The sequence below is a fragment of the Osmerus mordax genome, chromosome 16, assembly GCF_038355195.1.
Source record: "Osmerus mordax isolate fOsmMor3 chromosome 16, fOsmMor3.pri, whole genome shotgun sequence".
In the NCBI taxonomy this organism is placed as follows: Eukaryota; Metazoa; Chordata; class Actinopteri; order Osmeriformes; family Osmeridae; genus Osmerus; species Osmerus mordax.
This window is the reverse complement of record NC_090065.1, coordinates 15401419-15420897: the sequence shown is the minus strand read 5'-3', so window position 1 is coordinate 15420897 and position 19479 is coordinate 15401419. Positions and strand designations below refer to the sequence as shown.

At 47.0% G+C, this 19479-nt stretch overlaps 1 protein-coding gene across 4 annotated transcripts in view; it reads left to right on the top strand.

The window, feature by feature from the left end:
* The window catches only part of kmt2cb (lysine (K)-specific methyltransferase 2Cb), a 57964-nt gene that overhangs the window by 12807 nt on the left and 25678 nt on the right, over positions 1 to 19479 (top strand). For 3 of the 4 annotated variants that reach the window (XM_067252437.1, XM_067252438.1, XM_067252436.1), the window contains exons 1-7: positions 17314 to 17413; positions 17512 to 17616; positions 17707 to 17888; positions 18167 to 18331; positions 18474 to 18580; positions 18679 to 18756; positions 19123 to 19335. In XM_067252437.1, coding sequence (XP_067108538.1) covers positions 17318 to 17413; positions 17512 to 17616; positions 17707 to 17888; positions 18167 to 18331; positions 18474 to 18580; positions 18679 to 18756; positions 19123 to 19335 — 946 coding nt within the window. In that variant the 5' untranslated portion in view covers positions 17314 to 17317. Of the gene's footprint in view, positions 1 to 385; positions 549 to 676; positions 849 to 1316; positions 1432 to 2696; positions 2873 to 3029; positions 3437 to 9216; positions 9292 to 9649; positions 10306 to 14672; positions 14799 to 16682; positions 16800 to 17308; positions 17414 to 17511; positions 17617 to 17706; positions 17889 to 18166; positions 18332 to 18473; positions 18581 to 18678; positions 18757 to 19122; positions 19336 to 19479 lie in introns of those variants that run through there. The other variant, XM_067252440.1, reaches the window with a different exon arrangement.

Below are 19479 nucleotides of genomic sequence, written 5' to 3'. Positions count from 1 at the left end.
ATCAGGCTGGTAAAGGTCGGCCCCGGCAGCGTGGCTCGCTCAGCTGTGAAATGGGAAAAGGTCACGCCACTCAACAGGGATCTGCCCCCCTCTCTCTCTCTCTGGCTCTCCGTCTCTGCTTCTCTCCAATGGCTGCTTACCTGCTAGCGTTAGCATAGACCCCCAGAATTAGCACAACTCCCCGCCTGATTGTGTTTGAAAACCCCTCTGTCTACTACACCATCAGCAAGCCTACCCACTTTATTTTCGTTTGTGTGGGGAGGGAGGGGGTCGCCACGGCAAGGGGATTTACATTTTCGACCACAGAATGAAAGCTTTACAAGTTATTTTTTTTGTGAAACCCACAAGTGATCTGATTACCCTCTGTGTATTTGGCTGTATGCAGCACTGTGCCTATTGTAAGCGCCTTGGAGCCTCCATCAAATGCTGTGCTGAAAGCTGCACTCGCCTGTACCATTACCCCTGTGCTGGAGCTGCCGGCACCTTCCAGGACATCAGGAGCCTCTCCCTGCTCTGTCCAGAGCACCTCCAACTGGCCCTTCACAGATGTGAGTCACCATCTGCTAATGTCCCCTTCACATATACCGAATCAAAACACACACACACACAACGTTTAATACCAACAACCTTCGAGGAACGTTTCTCCAAGCTAACTGTGCCCCTGCCTCCCTCCCAGTTCCGGAAGAGGCGATCTGTGCGCTGTGCGACAGCCCCGGGGATCTTGCCGACCAGCTCTTCTGCACCAGCTGCGGCCAGCACTACCACGGCATGTGCCTGGACATGGCCGTCACCCCGTTAAGGAGAGCAGGCTGGCAGTGCCCCGAGTGCAAGATCTGCCAGACCTGCAAGTGAGTGTCTCCTCGTCCGGCTGCCCACCACTCTGACCCCCCCCCCCCCCACCTCCTACACCTCTTCCCACGTTCTCTTTCTCCTCTCTCTCCTGTGTGTGCTCTGTGTGGAGCAGACAGGGGAGGTTGGTTGACCATCTCTGCCTGTGGTGCCCAGAGGCATCTGTGTTCTTGAACCCCTGACCTTATGTGAGAAGCCAGTGGTTGCATTCAGAAAACCCCATCGTGGTAGCATTAGCAGAATTGAGTTACACAAGATGTTTTCCATCCCCTGTAGCGCAAGTGAATTATAATTTCTCGACTGAATGTCTGTGTGTGAGTGAGAGAAAGAGCTCACACACACACAAACATTCATAAACAATGGGCCGCAGGCCATTTAACCACATTAACAAATATCCTGACTTAATAATCTTCCTGCCTGGAAGCTAGTCTAATCACCATTCCATGTTCCCCCCTGCTGCCGTGCAGGAACCCAGGGGAGGACACCAAGATGCTGGTGTGTGACGTGTGCGACAAAGGTTACCACACCTTCTGCCTGCAGCCTGCCATGGACTCCATCCCCACCAACGGCTGGAGATGCAAGGTAGGGCAGGATCCCTTCTGGTGGCTGGTTGGTGCATATTTGGAAAGCAAAAATGAAGCCTCTTGGTTGTTGTCACTGTGCAACAAATTGTTTTCCAAGATATGATATCAAAGTTGGGTTAGGAAAGTTTTGCGAAGCTAGCTATTTTAGCTTCTGTTTGATACGATTCAAACTAAAATATTCCACCCTCTCCCTTCAAAGCCACATTGAGTGCAGGGGCCAAGTAGGTAGGTAGACAGACAGGTATCCCGTCCAATCATTAGTGAGGGTACGGCCTAATGATTTGTCGTGTTTATTACAGTCTTGCAACGCCCACAGATGTCGATTTGATTTCATATTACCGTCAATGTATGTATCGGTTGCTATTAAGATGCGAAGTTTATAAAGCCAAAGTATGACATATTATATGACAACGTGCTTCTCAAAGACAGTTGATACTCTGCCTTTAAGTAACTGAACTGTAAAAAAAAAAAAAAAAAACATTTCCACCGTAATATAAGCACCGATTGAGAAATGTGGTTGCTAACCAAGAGAATATGACCTTTTTCAGTGGTTGTATCTGTGCTTCCTGTGGTTAAGAAGTGACTCACACTGGCTGATCTTTTAAAGGCCCTGTAGTGTTTTTGATAAGGCTGTGTGTGTGTTTGTGTGTGTGTTCCACCGCTGCATGCGCCAGCTCATGTTCTGGTAAGTGCAGGTGGTACCCCCGGTCACCTGTGCTGCTGGTTAGCACCCACCCAGCTGCAGTGGTGTGGGTGCAGATGGCAGCAGCGCTCGAGGCAGCCGTGCTCAGGAACATGTTCACACACTGTAGCCTGTGGTTGTGACTCAGCACATCCAACCCCCCCTCCCTCCCTCTGGCTACAGCATTCTTTCACTTTCTGTGTCTCACCCTTCTCTCTTCTCCTTTCCTCCCCTCCCCCCACGTTAAAAAGCGTGTAGTTTAGAAATGAGTGGATGTGTCTGAATGACTCAAAAATGCTTGAAAATGAATGATTGTTCTTGTTTGGGTCCTTCCTCTGTCCTCCACTCTGTTTTGTATATGTGTGTGCAGGGCTTGTGTACCCTTTTCATCAGAGCCAGTCAGAATGCACCGGAATGGTCTTGTCTAGATACTGGCTGAAAACGGCAGCATGTGTTAATAATGTTGCCCACATCAGTGTGGAACTATGCGTCTCAGAAAGTTAGCAGTCTCGAATGCTGCACAATATTGCATCTCCATGACATCTCCATGAACCCCATGCCCCCCCCCCAACCATGTCCAGAACTGCAGAGTGTGTGTCCAGTGTGGATCCAGGACCAGCGGTCAGTGGCACCCGGCCAGCCTTTTGTGTGAGAGCTGTGTCCAGCACCAGGACCCGGCGCTGTGCTGCCCTCTTTGTGCCTGCGTCCTGGACCCGGAGCACCACAAAGACGTGCTCTGCTGTCACGCTTGCAAAAGGTAGGAGACACCAGTCACCTCTCATTGTTTCATTACGGTGTATTTCTACGGAACCTACATAGTTTTTTATTTTTTTCTCAACCCAGACTCCACTTTATTTTAGTTCCCTGATTTCTGTTTCGTTTTCCTCCCCCCCCCCCCCCCCCCCTCCCCTCAGATGGCTCCACCTGGAGTGTGAGCGTCAGAACTCAGGCCAGGCCGACATCTACCCCAGGGAGGACTACACCTGCTCCAGCTGCAGGCCTGGCGTCCCTGAGCTCCCACCCCAGGCGGAGGACGAGGTCCCCATGGACACGGGCCCAGAGCTGAGCCTGCAGCCAGCCTTGACGCACACACGCCTGTCTGACTCCAGTCCGCAGCTGTCCCAAGCAGACATGGAACTACACACGAGCCCACACCCCCCTCCTCCTTCTCCTCCTCCCCTTCCTCCCCCCATGCACAGTGACCCAGAACAGGAACCACAGTCCGTTCCAACGCACACGGAGCCCAATCCCGTCCAAGCCATCGTCATCTGTGAGACCAGCCAGGAGGGACGATCTCAGGCCAAAACAGACCAGCAGCTTGGTGAGACATCTTGTGTATGCCCTGTGTTCTGTTGGCCAGTAAAAGGTGTGTGTGTGTTAGGGGTGGAACGGTACACTGAAGTCACGGTTCGGTTCATACCGCGGTTCAGACATCACGGTTCGGTACAATGGAGGGAAAAGCAAAACAAACCAGGTTCCTCTACGAGTGAATACGGCGCATTGAAGAGGACATATAAATTCCGATTGCTTCAGTATTCTTTGGGGCCCTATTTGTATGTGTATCTAATGACTGGTTAAGCACTGTAGGGAGGAGAAGTTGAACTTTTTTTTTTGTCTCGTTCCAGTGATTGGCACACCTGGGTGATGGCGTCGGATATTTGTAGTCATTTAGCTAGCACATGCCAGATGCGTTATATGCGTTAGCATGTTGTATTTCCACTCGCATACCCCACAACCAGTGACGTGCGGTGATGTCAGTAAGAGGCTAGGCACTTGAATGGGAAAATGTGTCCAAACCTTTGACTGGTACTGTACATGTTGAAGAATACAGGATCGAAAACAGGAGTTTTTCGCTTGTCGTCCGCAGTGAACGGACAGTAAAAGCACTGCTTATTCAAAAAAAATAATAATATTTGATTATGCGTACCTGCCAAATAAAATGATTTAATAAAAAAAATTACGTTTGAATTTTGGCAGAGTAGGCAGTGCCTACCTTGCCTACCCAGACTGCACTTCACTGCCCACAACTGCTGAACAACGCCGACACACAGTGCTTGTCTTATCCACCACTCTCTCGCCTGTACTACTGTAACCGAATGGGAAACCGAAGTTTTCCCAAACTTGCAATCTTAAAAATGCCGGCGGGTCCTCTATCTCTCGTGGGTCACCACCACTCATCATTCTCGTCCTTAGTGCTGCTAGCTAGCCTATCTCTGACTCACGGCGGCGCCAATCAGAGCTTCAGAGCTACAGATTAGATATCCCTAAAGTACACAAGTATCTAACAGTAGTTCCGCATGACATTAATTAATTTGCACGCAAGTTTTATTTATTTTTATACCGTGTATTCTCCGTGTAATTTCATGCACCTAACCGTGACGCCCGTACCGTACGGTTCGGTACGAATACATGTACCGTTCCACCCCTAGTGTGTGTGAGAATGTGCGTGTGTTTTTTCGTGCGTCTCAATTCCACATTTCCTCTTGGAACTTAATGTTTCCCTTCGGAGCGTCAGGCAGGTGGACTCATTGGAGCAAGAGTGATGGGTTGTTTGTCACCGGGCTTTATCAGCCATCCGGACTGGAAGGTTGTTTGAAAGCAGCCAGAGACAAGGCCTTTGTGGAGCTGCCAGAGTCTAGGTACACCAGCCGGCTCCACAGCCCTTTGCGTTGTGTGCGCATCAGGAGTTTGAACTGCCTTAGTCCAGTCTGTGTGGATGGTCTGTATTTCCATGCAGGTGTGAGGCTCCACCTGGCTGGCATCAGTACTGTGGGTTGATGCCCTCTTTGGTGTGGCAGATTAAGGAATGGAGGAGGGGTGGATGAAGACCAGATAGAGCAGGACACACCCTCATCCCTCTCCTCCGCTTGCTCTATCTCCCTCTCTCTCTTTCACTTCTTCTCTGCCACGCCTCAATTCAGAATTACAGGCGTTCGTCACGGGCTTCTAAAGCATCAATGACCAGATGGTGTCCCGGGATCAGTAGATTAAAGCAACAACGTTGTCTTTGTAATTCTTAGCTTTGAAAATGTGAAGTTAAAACTCCCTCCCTCCTTCTCCTGTGGAGCTGGGAGTGTTTGGAGTTAGATTGTGTTAAGGGGACCAGTCCTAGGCCTCAGGGGCTTATCACATGACATCTGCACGCCTGGATTGCCTGGCCCCCTTTTCATCCTTCCTTTTCCTCCTCCTCGTCATCCTCCTTTTCATCCTTCTCTTCCTTCTCCTCCTACTACTCTAGGGCACCTTCAGCAGTGCACATCCATAGTTTTCACCAGCAACTGAATGTCAGACAGACAGGGTCCCAGAGAGTCTGGTCGGCCTTGGGGCTGGCCCTGCTGAGGAACACATCTCCAGCAGGGTTCTAAATTAACTTTTTTGATCACCAGCCAATGTGGCTGGTAACTTTAGAAAGTTACCAGCCATTCAGAATTTCTACTAGCCAAATTCTTTCCGGTGAAAATAAGAACAATTATGAGTTTTACTCGATGCATTTGATCGTTGTATTCACATTGTTGGCATGAAAAACACAAAAGGAAGCACAGAAGTATGATGCAAGGGTATGTGAAATCACCAAAACGTGACTAAGTAGGGACACGATTTATTGTAAATGGCTAATAACAACAATATGCCAGTTAGGCAACAATCATTAGCTTGTCCCAACAAACGTCTCAACCGTTTCTGCTGACATTCCATCACAACAATAATTTCTATGACGTGTCCTGTTTACCACAGATGATCCATGGAATCAATCTCCTGAAAGTGATCACGTTAATGTCATCATACAACATGCAGGATGCAACAATCCTGCATTTCCTGTGTGGATGGTTCAATGTTATTTTGAGCTTGTACTGAAATGGGTAAAGTCACTAGCAGGTAAAAACAAACAAACAAAAAAAAGGAAAAGCATCAAAAGTGTTATACAACAAAATATACACAGAAAGTGCAAATATTGGGGATCTATCATTTGAATCTTCAGAGCTCTTCTTCTTCAGAGGTGCTATCAGAACCTGAGCCACTCTCTGTTGCTTTTGTTTCATGTTTGCGCAGAAAGTCAGGCCTGCGTGAGCACAAACTGTCAGCATGCCAGATGTCAATGGCTTTGGTTGGATCAAAGTCTTTGTCAGGTGAGCACAACTGGGTTTTAAGGAGGTCAGAGAGGGTCTCACCTTTTAGGCGTTAGCGCCAGTCACTCTTTACCTGCTTCATTACACTGAACCCTCTTTCACAGTCAGCTGTAGTTGCAGGGATGGTGAGGAGAGCATCAAAAAGATCAAGGACATCCGGACACCGATGGCGCAGCATTCTGTTTACAGTAGGCCAGGTCTTCTCAAAGGTTCCTGTAGCAGGGTGAGACAGACAATATGCATTATGCACTGGCAAACCATTATACATTTTCAAATGCGTCTTAAGTTATTAAAAGATGGCATCAAATTTGGATTGTCCTTTAACAAATGACATTTACTCTGATTCTTGATAAACAAAATGCTGTTGATAAGCTATATCAGTATGAGATTTTTTTTTTTTCAGACTTCATTCTCCAAGTACCTTGGCTGAATCCTGCTGTGTACAGTTCAGTCTTGAGAATTGTCCATTGATCAGGGATCAACTCCACATCCACTCCAGCAGACAGTAAAATAGGTTGGAAGTGACTAATGAGTTTGTTTACCTCTTCATCACCAAATTCTGAAAACAAAAGGGAAAACAATAAAAGGTTAAGCAGTTGTCTTAAAACATAAAATGCGTAAAGATTTGTTCATTACAGTTAAATTGCCAACCTGAACTTGTGTTGGCCTCTGGCCAGCACTGGAAACTGGTCAGCCGCATAGCCTGCAGGACACCACTGTTCAGATCACTAAATCTAGCAGTGATGCACCGGCACAAAGAATCGATTAGCTCATTCTTTGCCTTGTCATGTTGGTCGGCATCAGTAGGCTTCAGGAGGACTCCCTCATAGGTGTCTGTGTCCAGCACTGCTCTCAGCTTAGGCCCAGGTCTACAGTTGTGCAGAGATAGATGGATGGGTGTCTTTTTGTTTATACTGAGGTGAAAACACACCAACACAACCTAAAATCAAATCCTAAATTGTAGGACATATCATACATACCTTGACTTGTACTTTTCTATGACAGCCTGAGTGGAGGAAAGGCAGCTCTGAGCTTCAGCCAGGGTTGACACTGACCTCTGCAGTGACTTGGAGAGGCTGCTCAGTTGATAGATGGTGTCATGGAGAAGGCAGCAAAATCTGAGAACTCCACCATCCTTGCCTATTTTGAGGAACCCCTTGGCTTTTGCCCTCAGAACAGCATTGATGTTAATAAAGCAAGGCTTTTCCCAGCAAGGCTCTCTTCAACACGACCTGTCTTGGCAGTTTTAATCCTTAGGCTCTCCTGATGACTTCGGGCACTCTCATGGTCCTTTACTGCCTCAACTTAAAAATTATTTGTTCCCACCACAAAATTGTTCAATTTGTTTTTTTCTTTAGCGTACATGCGGCAATCCTTACAAAACATGACAAAATGTTCATTGTCAAACACAAGCCATTCCCGACCCGTCAGCCATTTGGCATTAAATTTTATTTTCTTCGTTTCTCTAGAGCTAGTGCTTTCAATATCCTCATCCCCTGCCTCTTTCCTCTTCTCGCCCCCAGAAGTTTGTTCTAACCACCGCCGCATTTAGTTAACTTATTTACTTTCCTCTACTACTCTAGTTAGCTCTTATTAACTCCTATGTTTTCTGGTGGACGCTCCGTTCGTTTCCATGGTTTCTCGCGTTGGTTTCACTTCAAACTGCGCGCAGCCAATGGGCGTATAAAACGTTATCACGTAGCATTACGGCACAGTGTTCATGGGAAACGTAGGAAGTACTGCCAGGGGATAAATGACGAGACCATGTCGAGAACAGAGCCTTATGTATCATTCATGTAATGCCTCATCACCGGCCAAACTGGCTAGTGAGTTTTTATTAACACGCCAAAATGAATTTTAACCCGCATTTGGCGGGTGTTAATTTAGAACCCTGATCTCCAGCCTTGGCCCTGTGGGCTCCAGGCTCCTAGCTCCGGGGGAGGAGCTCTAGTAGGTCAGGGAAATGTGCAGCAGGCTAACCTCGCCAGACCCCCTTCTCCAGTCTGTGTCTCCCCTGACTGAGAGACCTGAGAGAGAGTGTTGCTCGTGGAAGGTGTGCCCGGTCATTATGCCCCTCCAAATACACACAGCCCTCCTTTCTCCTGGAGGGTGGGTATTTCCATTCACTGTCGATTGTTCGAAAGCTGGAGTTTCCGTCCATTTGATATTCATTTTATGGATGGCGGCCTTTCACTTGGCATACATTGTCTGACAGAGCGATGCTCTTCTCTGCTACTTACACTGGCTCTCAAAGGTAAACATGGGGATGCATTTTTCGAGAAACATGTGACTAGGAACCCTGCCGTCACCCTGTAGGTGAAGCTGTAACCAGGGACGGTCTCATCTTTCCAGCCACTCCCCTCCTCCCAGAGCCCTGTAATTGAGGTCATTAAAGTGAGCAGCCGTCACCTGGAAGGATCCTCCTCATTGCAGGGCTTAGCACCAGGCTTACCATGACTCGGATTACAGGTACCTCCAGCCACGGTGGGGGAACCAATTACAGCTGGTGCGATTTGCGCCGCCGTGTTAACTCGAGCTGTTGTTTACTTTTCGCACAGTTGCTCCTAGGGAGACATGACGCGGGGCAGTTAGCGTAGCATCAGAGATGGGGACTGGCTACCGCTGTTGTGGCCTGATCGATGTTTTCGAATGCTCAATCACTGTCTTATTGACTTCCGACTGTGTGCTTCTGTTGGGTGCGTACGTACCTAGAAACTGCACACTCACCAGCCCCCGATGCTCGACAGAACTCCGCGGCCTGGTTGTCATGGTTACCCTTCCCTCTAGCAGCGAGGACTCGGCTGGGCGCACACGCCATCTAGGTTGACATGGGGAGATTCAGGGATGTGTGTGCGTGTGCATGTGAGAATGTGGTTGAAGTCCGTCATTGCTTTTGTAATCTTTCATCTTTACACAGTGAATCCTGTTGTATTGAGTTTCCGGATTAAAAATGTCCTTCTCTGTCCACTTCCTGCAGTTTCAGGGGAAGCTGATGGTGATGGGGGGGCCAAGGAGGTTCCTGTCAACAAAGACACAACCAAGGCCCTATCAGGTTGGTCTAACCAACTTGGTCATTCATTCCTCTGAGCATCAGCAGCAAACTAGCACCTAATATTGACTACATCCACATACAGCGTCCTCACATACTAGACATGTCAGGTTGCTTATATCATACTAGATGTTAGAATGGTCTATATAATACTAGATGTTAGAGGGGTTTATATAATACTAGATACTAGACGGGCCTATACTAGATGGATCTATATAATACTAGGTGTTGAATATAGACATACTTTCTTTAGCAACTTACCATCTTGGTTAAATATGCCTTCTGCTAATTTATGGGAATGTACTAAAATGTGTGTCATCATTCCAATGTGTTAACAATATTTGTTTGTTCTTGTCTTCAGAAATTCCACCAGTAGGAGAGAACGTGGAGAAGTTGGATCAGCCCCCACCCACGCAGCTGTCAGTGAGGCCAGAGCAGCCACAGGACACTACAGGACCCACGAAGCCAGCAGAGACAGAAACCCATTCTGTTCAACTCAGCACAAAGGAAGTCAAGGCCATCATCTCACCCACCAAAGAAGCTGCTACCGGTCCGCTAACGGTCAAGGATGAGCCCATGGACGTGTGGCCCTCGGGACCGCTGTCAGCAGCGCTGGAGACGGCCCCCAAGGAGGCCAGGGAGCGGAGGAGAGGGGAACATGTTCCTGGAAGCCTGGCTGAGAGGGCAGAGTCTCCAGAGGCTGTGGAGGACATGGACACCAGCCTGGAGAGCAAGTCTGGCCTCTTCCACCTCAGCCCATCCTCCTCCGACCACAAGCCCCTCAAGGCCTCCCTGGACAGGTTGGCGGAGATGGCTGCCTCTCCCACCCACTCCTCCCCTCTCGCCATGGGAACCTCCCCCAGAGAGCCCCCCCACCCCCATGGCCTCCCTGGCCAGGGGGAGCACACAGGCCTGGTGACCTCCACCACTCACATACCACTCACACCCAAGATCGGCATGGGGAAGCCAGCCATCACTAAGAGGAAGTTCTCTCCCGGGAGGCCCAGGGTTAAACAGGTTGGGAACTAAATTCTACTTATTCTGCTGTGGCTAACCCTAATTGGGTGTGCTTTGCCTTCGGCAAGGGCACAACCTTTGTTCTCTCACATATACATTATTATTATTTTTGCACCCATAAGGATACCTCAATATTTGGACTACATAGACAACGTTGGTGTCAAAATGTTCGTCTTGGTCATGATTGCGTTGCTTCTATTGGGAATTACGTTCCGTTGCACGGTTTAGGTTTGAATTAAGTTTTTGTGGCAAAAAGTGACTTTTGTCGCACAAGGGAACTCAGTGCTAGCCTACGTCACAACGTCAGCACACGTGAGCAACAATACATAGATACGACGTGCTAATGTACTAGCAGCAGTGCCGCTGCCAGCCATTTTGGTGCCCTAAGCATAATTCCTTTATGATGCCTTTATTTGAGCGCAAAATAGTTTTTTGAGCTTTATGCAAAATAAACAGCCGTTTTTCAATTGGTAAAACCTTGTCTAGTAAAGGTGATGTCTTTTTGTCTCTTAATTTTTGAGCCCCACCCTTACGTTTCTTAGCCTGGTTTTTCAAATTATAACATTTAAAACTGAAAGCATGCAGCCAAGGAGCTCTACCTTTTAACTCATTTAAAAACGATTTGATAAATCGAATATAAAAGCATCATAGAATGTAAAGTAAAGTAACAGCTAGCTACCGTCAGTTACTTGTAAAATGCATAGATAATGTTTAACAGTAAAATCTAAATTTAGCTTGCACCTAAGTTAAAACATATTTGAGTTTAATAACATTAGCAATAACGTCAGCTAGTTCGAAGTGTATGCATAGGCTAACCATTACATTAGCAGCACATTTCCCGTATTTAACAATGATTAAACATGGACTTATCTGCAAGTGATGCATGGGCATCATCTCGCAGTTTCTTCTTCTTTCTCTGCTTCTGACTCCTGCTGTCTTTTCGAGGCCATTTACAAAAAAATTGACTTTTAGCCTACTGTCAAACTTCCGTCAGGCGCAATCCAACAGACCACTGATAGGGAAAGGCACCCACGGGGAGCTTGGAAAGTTGAGTGTTTGTTTTAGTTTGTGGGGGGGGGGGCAATTTAAATATATATAATAATATATAATCTTATATATATATAATCTTATATATCTTGAGCAATTAAATATATATAATAAAATATAATAACAATTGTGATATACATGCCTAAAAAGGGCCTAATATTTCTATACTGAAATAATCTCGGCATTATAATTATTATGATTTATCATTAGGCTATTTTTGGTGACCCCTCAGCACTTGGTGCCCTACGCACAGCACGTGATGCACGTGGTGGGAGCAGCGGCACTGACTAGCAGCATCATATATTTAGGCAATTCAAGACTTGCATGTATAGTAAGTAATGTCAAATTAAATAATGTATTTAAACTCAAGCTTGTGTGGTGCGTCATTGTCTTCAATGACACAGCCTACACTTTATGTCAAAAGAAATGTTTTTCATTTCCGGCGCATTCAAACAATACCCTCAGTGAAGTTTGGCTAGCACCAGCAGCTAGGCTAGCTTGCCCGTAGCACAATTCAGCTTCTCCACGCAGGGCTCTAGACTGAGACCAAATGGTCGCTTTTGCCTTTGTTACTGACAATGATTAGCCTGGGTGCCAGGCCAATTTAGCCCCGCCCACAAAAACATTTGATTGGGAAGTTGTGTCTGGGGTCGCTAGATTTGGGAAAAACTATCTCCGAACAGGAACTGTTCGGACCAATCAAATTGTCAGGGCGGGCTTTATACGATGATGGACAGATGATAAACAATAACGTAATCAACCACGTCACCAAAGAGCGCTTTTGAGCAATTTGTTTTCAACAAACATGGCTGCAGCTGGAGAGCTGAGATGTGATGATTCTGCCATCGAGTCTGTTTTAGAAGACATCGACAGCGCATTAATTTTTAAAGAGGAACAGAGAAACGCAATCAAGGCATTTGTCGATGGAAAATATGTTCTTGCCGTCCTTCCTACGGGATTAGGTCAAAGTTAACATACTACGTTGCTCTGATTGGTTGTAGGTCTATCCAATTAAGCGAAGAGGCATTTCTTTCAGGGTTCGGTTGAAACACGCCCCATACTCACAGCCCAACGGAGCGGTATCAGACTCCTATTCTGACTAGAATTATGAGTATGACAACTTCAGGCTAGACAATGATCGCTTCCAGGAAACTTCTTTAGAATTAGCCATTTCCCCATAAATAGATATTAAGCTTATTAACGTGTTTGGGGGCATATTTTCAGTTAGCAGATGGTACTGTTTGAATTGCGATTCCATCTGAAAAATACTGCCAGTGACAACGTTGTTAGAATAGCTTGTTTCAAGCGGTGTTCAGCTTGTTTCATAATAAACGGACCCATCTGCAACCGATGCAAGCAAGCACACCCTACAATTTCCCCAGAAATTGTACCATCTCTAGTTGGTTATGATTTTTTTTTTCTGCTTCTTTTAAGAAGACAGCTCTGCAGAGTAGGTCAGATTGTTGCAGTTCAGCGATAAGCTGCTCGTCATGTATTTAATGAGATTGGAGATTTTAAGGACTGGGATCTTGCAGGTGGATTAGATATTGTGTTGTAAACCGCCGTTTCCAGGGTTTAGATCTGATCTGCCTACTTGTCATCAAATACAGTCAAGCAGAGCTTGCAACCTCCAGTGTGTGTATTTATGTATTCTGAGAACAACAGAGGCAAGACCTCTCCCCCACCCCATTCCCCCCCCCCCCCCTCCACCCCCCCTTCCCCTTCTGATTTAATTTGCCGTCAGCCTGGTCCGTTTCAGTACAAGCATCCATTCCTCTTTAACATGTGACAACATCCATAACATGCTCTTCATCTGTGTCCATGATTCATCTCCAAACAAGCTGATGAACTTTGTCTTCAACAAGAGTTTAAACCTCTCTACATATGCTTGTGCAGCACACAAAAATAACAATTAGAGACAAAGGAAAGAATTGTATTTGTATTTGTAGGATGAGTCGGGTTGGGGGGGGGGGTCTAACACAAATCTGTCCAGTCTTTTCTGCGCTTTTTACAGAAGCGCACGCCGTCCGTCACTCTGACTTGACTCCCACCTCACTCGTTCTGTCAACACGCCAGGCACGCAGTTGCCATGGCGAGAGGTTGCATGGCCTCTTTCCCGCTGCACGGGGCTGTTGCCTTGGCGAGCGCTGCCATGTGAAGGTTGCTGTGCGACTAACACGATTGTGCTTCTGTCTCTGTCTCTCTACGCAGAATCTCCTGCAAAAAAAATTATGTTATGGTTATGGGCAGCGAGATCATTGTACGCATCACTTTTAACATATATACAATATATATATACGAATGGAAAAATATATGGTTAAACAGTTTAGCCAATATATAAAAACACCATCAGCAGAGCTAACCATCTGCAATTTAACCTTGTTGTCAGAATATTCTTTCCAACCCAAGGGGTATAGAATCTTTTTCCATATTAGAGTTCCATTTAAGAGTATTCTATACATAGTACACCCATTTTCATTCACAAAATGCACACTCAATTGGATTTAATTGACTTAACGATTGAGTAGACAACTTTTTGGCATAAAGAACTCTCGCTGATCTAGCAGTATGTTTTTGCCATTGTGATGCAAAATCAGTTGAGTCTGGGTCAGACTAGATCTGTTGGGTGGTTCTCAAGGGAGTTTTCTTCCCAATAGATGATTCCTCTGTCCACTGTAGAGGTGTTCCTTTTGTGAAACAGATTTTGTAATGAGAGCCAGGGTTTTGTAATAACATCCAGTGTTTTGTAATGAGATCCAGTGTTTTGTAATGAGAACCAGTGTTTTGTAATGAGAGCCAGTGTAATTGATACAAACAACTTAAAACTTATACGTGAAACAGAATCAAGACTAAATATCCACAACTCTAATGCATACAATACTCTATGCTAACAACACACACCTACTTCTTGAAACACTGTTGTCTCATTTTAACTAACACTTTTTTGACAACCATCTGCATGTCAACTTCATTGTTCTGTGTCATGTAAAACCCGAAGCGCCTAGATCAAAGTAACAAATGGGTCGATATCTGATGATCTCGAGTGCTCACAGTATAAACATCTGTATTAAGTTCATGTCCAAGTGTGTCTGATCCTTTGCATCAATTGCTCAGCTTAAACTACCTCATGGTGGTTACTATCTCAAGCAACATTAAGCCTGAACTCACTGCATCTCTCTCTTTAACATCTCTCTGGTTATGTTTTTGTTTCTTTGCTGGCCTTGGTTTTTAAGTTGCTGCATTTTGTCGCCCTCCCTCCCTCTCTCACCCAACCCTCCTCTTACTCCTGACCCCTCCCCATCCCCCCTTACCCACCTTAGGGCGCATGGAGCCCCCATAGCAGTGTGAGCTCCCCCTCGTCCTGGTCTCCCGACCAGCCAGAGGGGTGGGACGTTCCAAAGACCAGGCAGCCCTCCAGCTCAAGCCCCGGCTGGAGCATCCGAGTGGTAAATACCCCCTGGGGCTCTGCAGAGGGAGAGCCAGCAGTAGCCTCTCCTGTGAGCGACGTAGACTAGCAGTGCCAACACGTGTTGATTCGTGTCACTGGGCTTTTGGCCAACCGTCACCGTATATTGCTACAATCAGGAGCGTGTGTCTTATGGAAGAGAAACTAATCTCATAGAGGGACCGTATAGAATGGCAGGTCCTTTCTGTTTCTCTCCAGAATGTTTTTTGACAGCCTTGTGATTGAACTCAGGGTTGGAGCTATTTATGTTTGTCATGCTGTATCTCAGAGAGCGGACTGATAATAGAGCAGTGATTAACACTAATGATCGCTGTATCCTTCCTGGCCATACGCAATGCTGTTTCCCTGCTTGGAGCCAGAGATGTTTTTCTGATTGTTGGTCATCTTTTTAAAAGTGTTTGTTTACTTGTTGGGATGTCTGGCCTTATTTGTTTGAAGCGGATGGTGGATGCCTGAAATATGTCGCTTTGGAGACAATAGCTTGATTACTGCGAGATTTAAGGGAAGGTTACTTGTGAAGTTCTGAAAGGGTGCCCAGCCAGGTTCAACGGACACCTGGAAGGGGGTCTTGGGAGGGTAGGGTTGGAAATTGTGGATTATTCACGGGGCCCCCTTACTGAAAATACACAAACTACCTTAAAATAACTTAAATTGAAATGAAAAACACATTCCAGGCTTCTGTCCACAGCCCATGAACGCCTAAACAGCCCACTGTCACACAAAAAAGGCTGTGACATCAGTGTTTCCTCTGGGATCTTTTTTGGCAGTGGTGGCAGGTCTGTACAAAAAATACAAATGTGAGCAAGGGCAGCAATCGCTATCGAATCAACAGACGTGCAATTTAGCTAGCAGGGGAAGAATACAAACAAAGAAAATCACCAGTTAACTTAATTTAAATTTGCAAGAACTATAAACTTATTCAATAACAGGCTTGAATGAACTGATAACATAAGTTATACGACTTACAGTTCTCAAGGACGCACGCACGCAATCTCAACTGCGATGTGATGCGCGTGTCCGTGCTATTCTCCGACATGCACTCTAACAATCACTGCTGATAGACGGCCAAAAATTTTTAACAGCCCTATTTCTGATACCGTGGCGGCAGAAATGTAGCCGTGGCGGGCAGGCAAAATCAACATAGAGGAAACACTGGATATTTTTTAAACGACCATTATGCTAAGACACTTCATAGTAAAAATCAGGGGAGGGGCAAAGTAGGAGTATGATTCAGAAATGACTGGTGGACAGCTATAAATTCAAAATCCCCTAAATAAACACTAGTGTGTAATATATTAACTGTTTGTCATTATCTTTGCTTTAAAATCAGGATACAAATGCAGGTATCTCTTTTTCCTCAGCGATTCATTAAAAACCACAGCGTTCCTCAGCCACAGCAGCTCTGCCACAGTGCAGTAAGCACCACAGAGGAAGTGACCTCTGGAAGCAGAGGAGCCGTGCCGTACTTCCTCTCTCAGCCTTATCTCGGTCAGCATAGATAGCAGACTCAGAGCAGCGCAGCGGGCAGCTAGCGAGGACCCCTCTGGCTCTGGCACACTTTCTTCATCTTCATTTATGAAAAGTGTAGGATTTAGTGTGCCTGTGCCGTATAGAACGTGTCAAACCTGTCAGTTTGACCTGTGTCCAGATTCAGTTTGAAAAGTGCAACAGACCATGTCTATCCTGTTTGCAGTTTGCTTACTTCTTTCTGCAGTGTCACGTTGCCAGGGAATAGGCTTATTTGTCCCAGGCAAAAGCAACCATGCGCGCAGAAAGTAGAACTAAAGTATTGAGTGTCTTTCCAGGTCCAGTTTGTGTGAATACACTCCAGCTGAGGTGTGTGTGTGTGTTCCTCTGTCCACAGGGTCGAGGGTCCGCCTTCCCGGGTAGGCGGAGGCCCAGAGGGGCGGGGCTGTCGGGCAGAGGGGGGCGTGGCCGAGCCAGGGGGAAGAACGGAGCTTGTCCTTCAGTGAACTCTGGGGTAGGCCACAGTCACCTGCCTGCTTTAACCCTGCCCAACATGCCCAACATGGCCTCCACACATACCAGACAATCTACTTGTATTGAGAATTTATCTTCTGCCCATGCTATCTGACAAGTTTCCTGTGTGTGTGTGGAGGACGGGGGAGGACGGGGGGGGGGCTGCTGTGGGTATGTTGTAAACGGTAATTATGAACTTGTTGACAGATCAATCAGTTTTAATTATTCAATTTACAAACTCAGCTCTAGGGAGCATGTTACTCAATACCTGAAGGGTGATGCAACACCAACCATGAAAAGGCTAATCCATATTCCAATACAGAGGCTGCCTAGTGTGGAAGATCTTGTGATGGTCTGTCACATGTAGAGGCTGTATAGGGAGGAATAATGAAAACCTTATGAAAATTTTGATTTGATCCCCCACTACATGAAACGGTGCAACAAAAGGTTTGGACGCTCAAGTGAAAATACTGTAACCTTAGCGCCCGTGTGTTTGACGACCACCTTCAGGTGACTACCATGGAGATGCCATACCCCGTGAAGGAAGAGGAGGACAACGCCATGCACAACACGGTGGTCATATTCTCCAGCAACGACAGTTTCACATTGAAACAAGTGAGCATCCTTGTTTTACTTGATTCTAACCCGGGGGAAACTGCCACTAGTCTATGTGATTTGAAAGTGTTGAGCAGTATGGGATTTCTGTGCTCCAGGACATGTGTGTGGTGTGTGGGAGTTTCGGACTTGGGGCCGAGGGCCGACTCCTCGCCTGTGCTCAGTGTGGACAGTGCTACCACCCCTTCTGTGTCGGCATCAAGGTGAGCCTTTCCCTGTGCCTGGATAATCCTGCACCGTTCTTCCTGCCCTCGAGGCCACGCTTTAGGGTTTGACCCGGTCGATTTCCCCAGATCACCAAGGTGGTGCTGAATAAAGGCTGGCGTTGCCTGGAGTGTACGGTGTGTGAGGCATGCGGCGAGGCCAGCGACCCGGGGCGCCTCCTGCTGTGTGACGACTGTGACATCAGCTACCACACTTACTGCCTGGACCCACCCCTGCAGAACGTGCCCAAGGACAGCTGGAAGTGCAAGTGGTGAGCACGTTAATACTGTGCTAATGCAAGTTAGCTTCTTTCATGTCTATGTTCTGTTTTTGGTGTGTCTTTGGAACTGGGTTCCAGTCAGTTCAGTTTCAAAATTGGTAAAAAAGCAACTTAAGCTTCTGTTTTTTTCTTGTGTGTTTTTACAAAATAATAATTATAATTAAAACAACAAAGAACAAATAAGTTAGATTTTCATCCATTGAGCTCCTGAAGCAGCACTCCAGTGACAGGCTCTCTCTGCCCCCCCCCCCCCCCCCCCCCCCCCCCAGGTGTGTATCCTGCACCCAGTGCGGTGCCACCTCCCCAGGCCTGAGGTGCGACTGGCAGAATAACTACACCCAGTGTGGCCCCTGTGCCAGCCTGGCCTCTTGCCCCATCTGCCAGCTGGACTACAGTGAAGGAGAGCTGGTGGTGCAGTGCCGCCAGTGTGACAGGTGGCCAAAGTCATTTCCTCCCCTAGAAACCACTTTTGTCTGTGGGTTTGTGGGTCATTTTCCCAAATGAAGCCATTCTTTGGACATAACCCTCCCTCTGTGCCCCCCCCACACACACACACACACACACACACACCCGTAGGTGGATTCACGGCTCCTGCCAGGGTCTCCATTTGGAGGAGGACGTGGAGAAGGCGGCGGACGGCAGTTTCGACTGCACAATGTGTCGAGCTTTCAAGATCACCAAGAGTAAGCAGCCCCACGCTCACACCTTGCTACTGCGTTTGACCTCGTTGGTCTGTCCGTCTGTTTGTCTGTCTAACTCATGTTATCTTGTGCCTCGGCAGCGGTGGCGACAGCCAAGGCCAAAGACTCTATTGAGCCTCCAGCTATGACGCATATTGTCACAAAGGCTAAAGAAATCGGTAAGCAGATACCCAGCTATTGGCTACATACATACAGAGAGTAGAATTGAGGATTTTCTTCCAGTTGAGGCTTAAGAATCTTTTCGAACTCCTTCGACAATAGATAACGAATAAGGGTTCAAATGTTGCTATGTGGTGTAACTTTTAGACAGACGGTGTTCCGTTTAACCAAAGCTTTTAGTAGCAAACTAAGCTTGCTAGAGTTTGGCCCCAAGTACTTGGAATTAGATTGAATCTTTTAAACTCACTGGAACTAAATAGTGCTCTGAAGGACTCTTCGTGTGAGACATGAGAAAGTCACAGCGGTTCCTCGAACGAACCATCGGCAAACTATTTAGCTTGACTCGTGCTTGTGTGTTTGGTCAGACTTGGTGAGGACGTACACCCAGGACGGCGTGTGTCTCACAGAGTCCGGGCTGTGCCAGCTGCAGAGCCTGTCGGCCACGGCTGCACGGCGCCGGAAGCCCAAGCCCAAGCTGAAGCTGAAGATCATCAACCAGAACAGCGTGGCCGTGCTGCAGGGGCCCGGGGAGCCCCCCTCAGAACAGGCCCGCCACGAGGACATGGACGACCACAGAGGTGCTCTTAACACACACACACACTCTTCAGGCCTCTGGTCGGCTGGACTGGAAATGCACTTTACACGATATTGAGGGGGAGAGGAGTTTGTTTTTGATCAAGCCACCCAGTCTATAGGGAGGCTTGGGATGGAAAGGTTGCTTC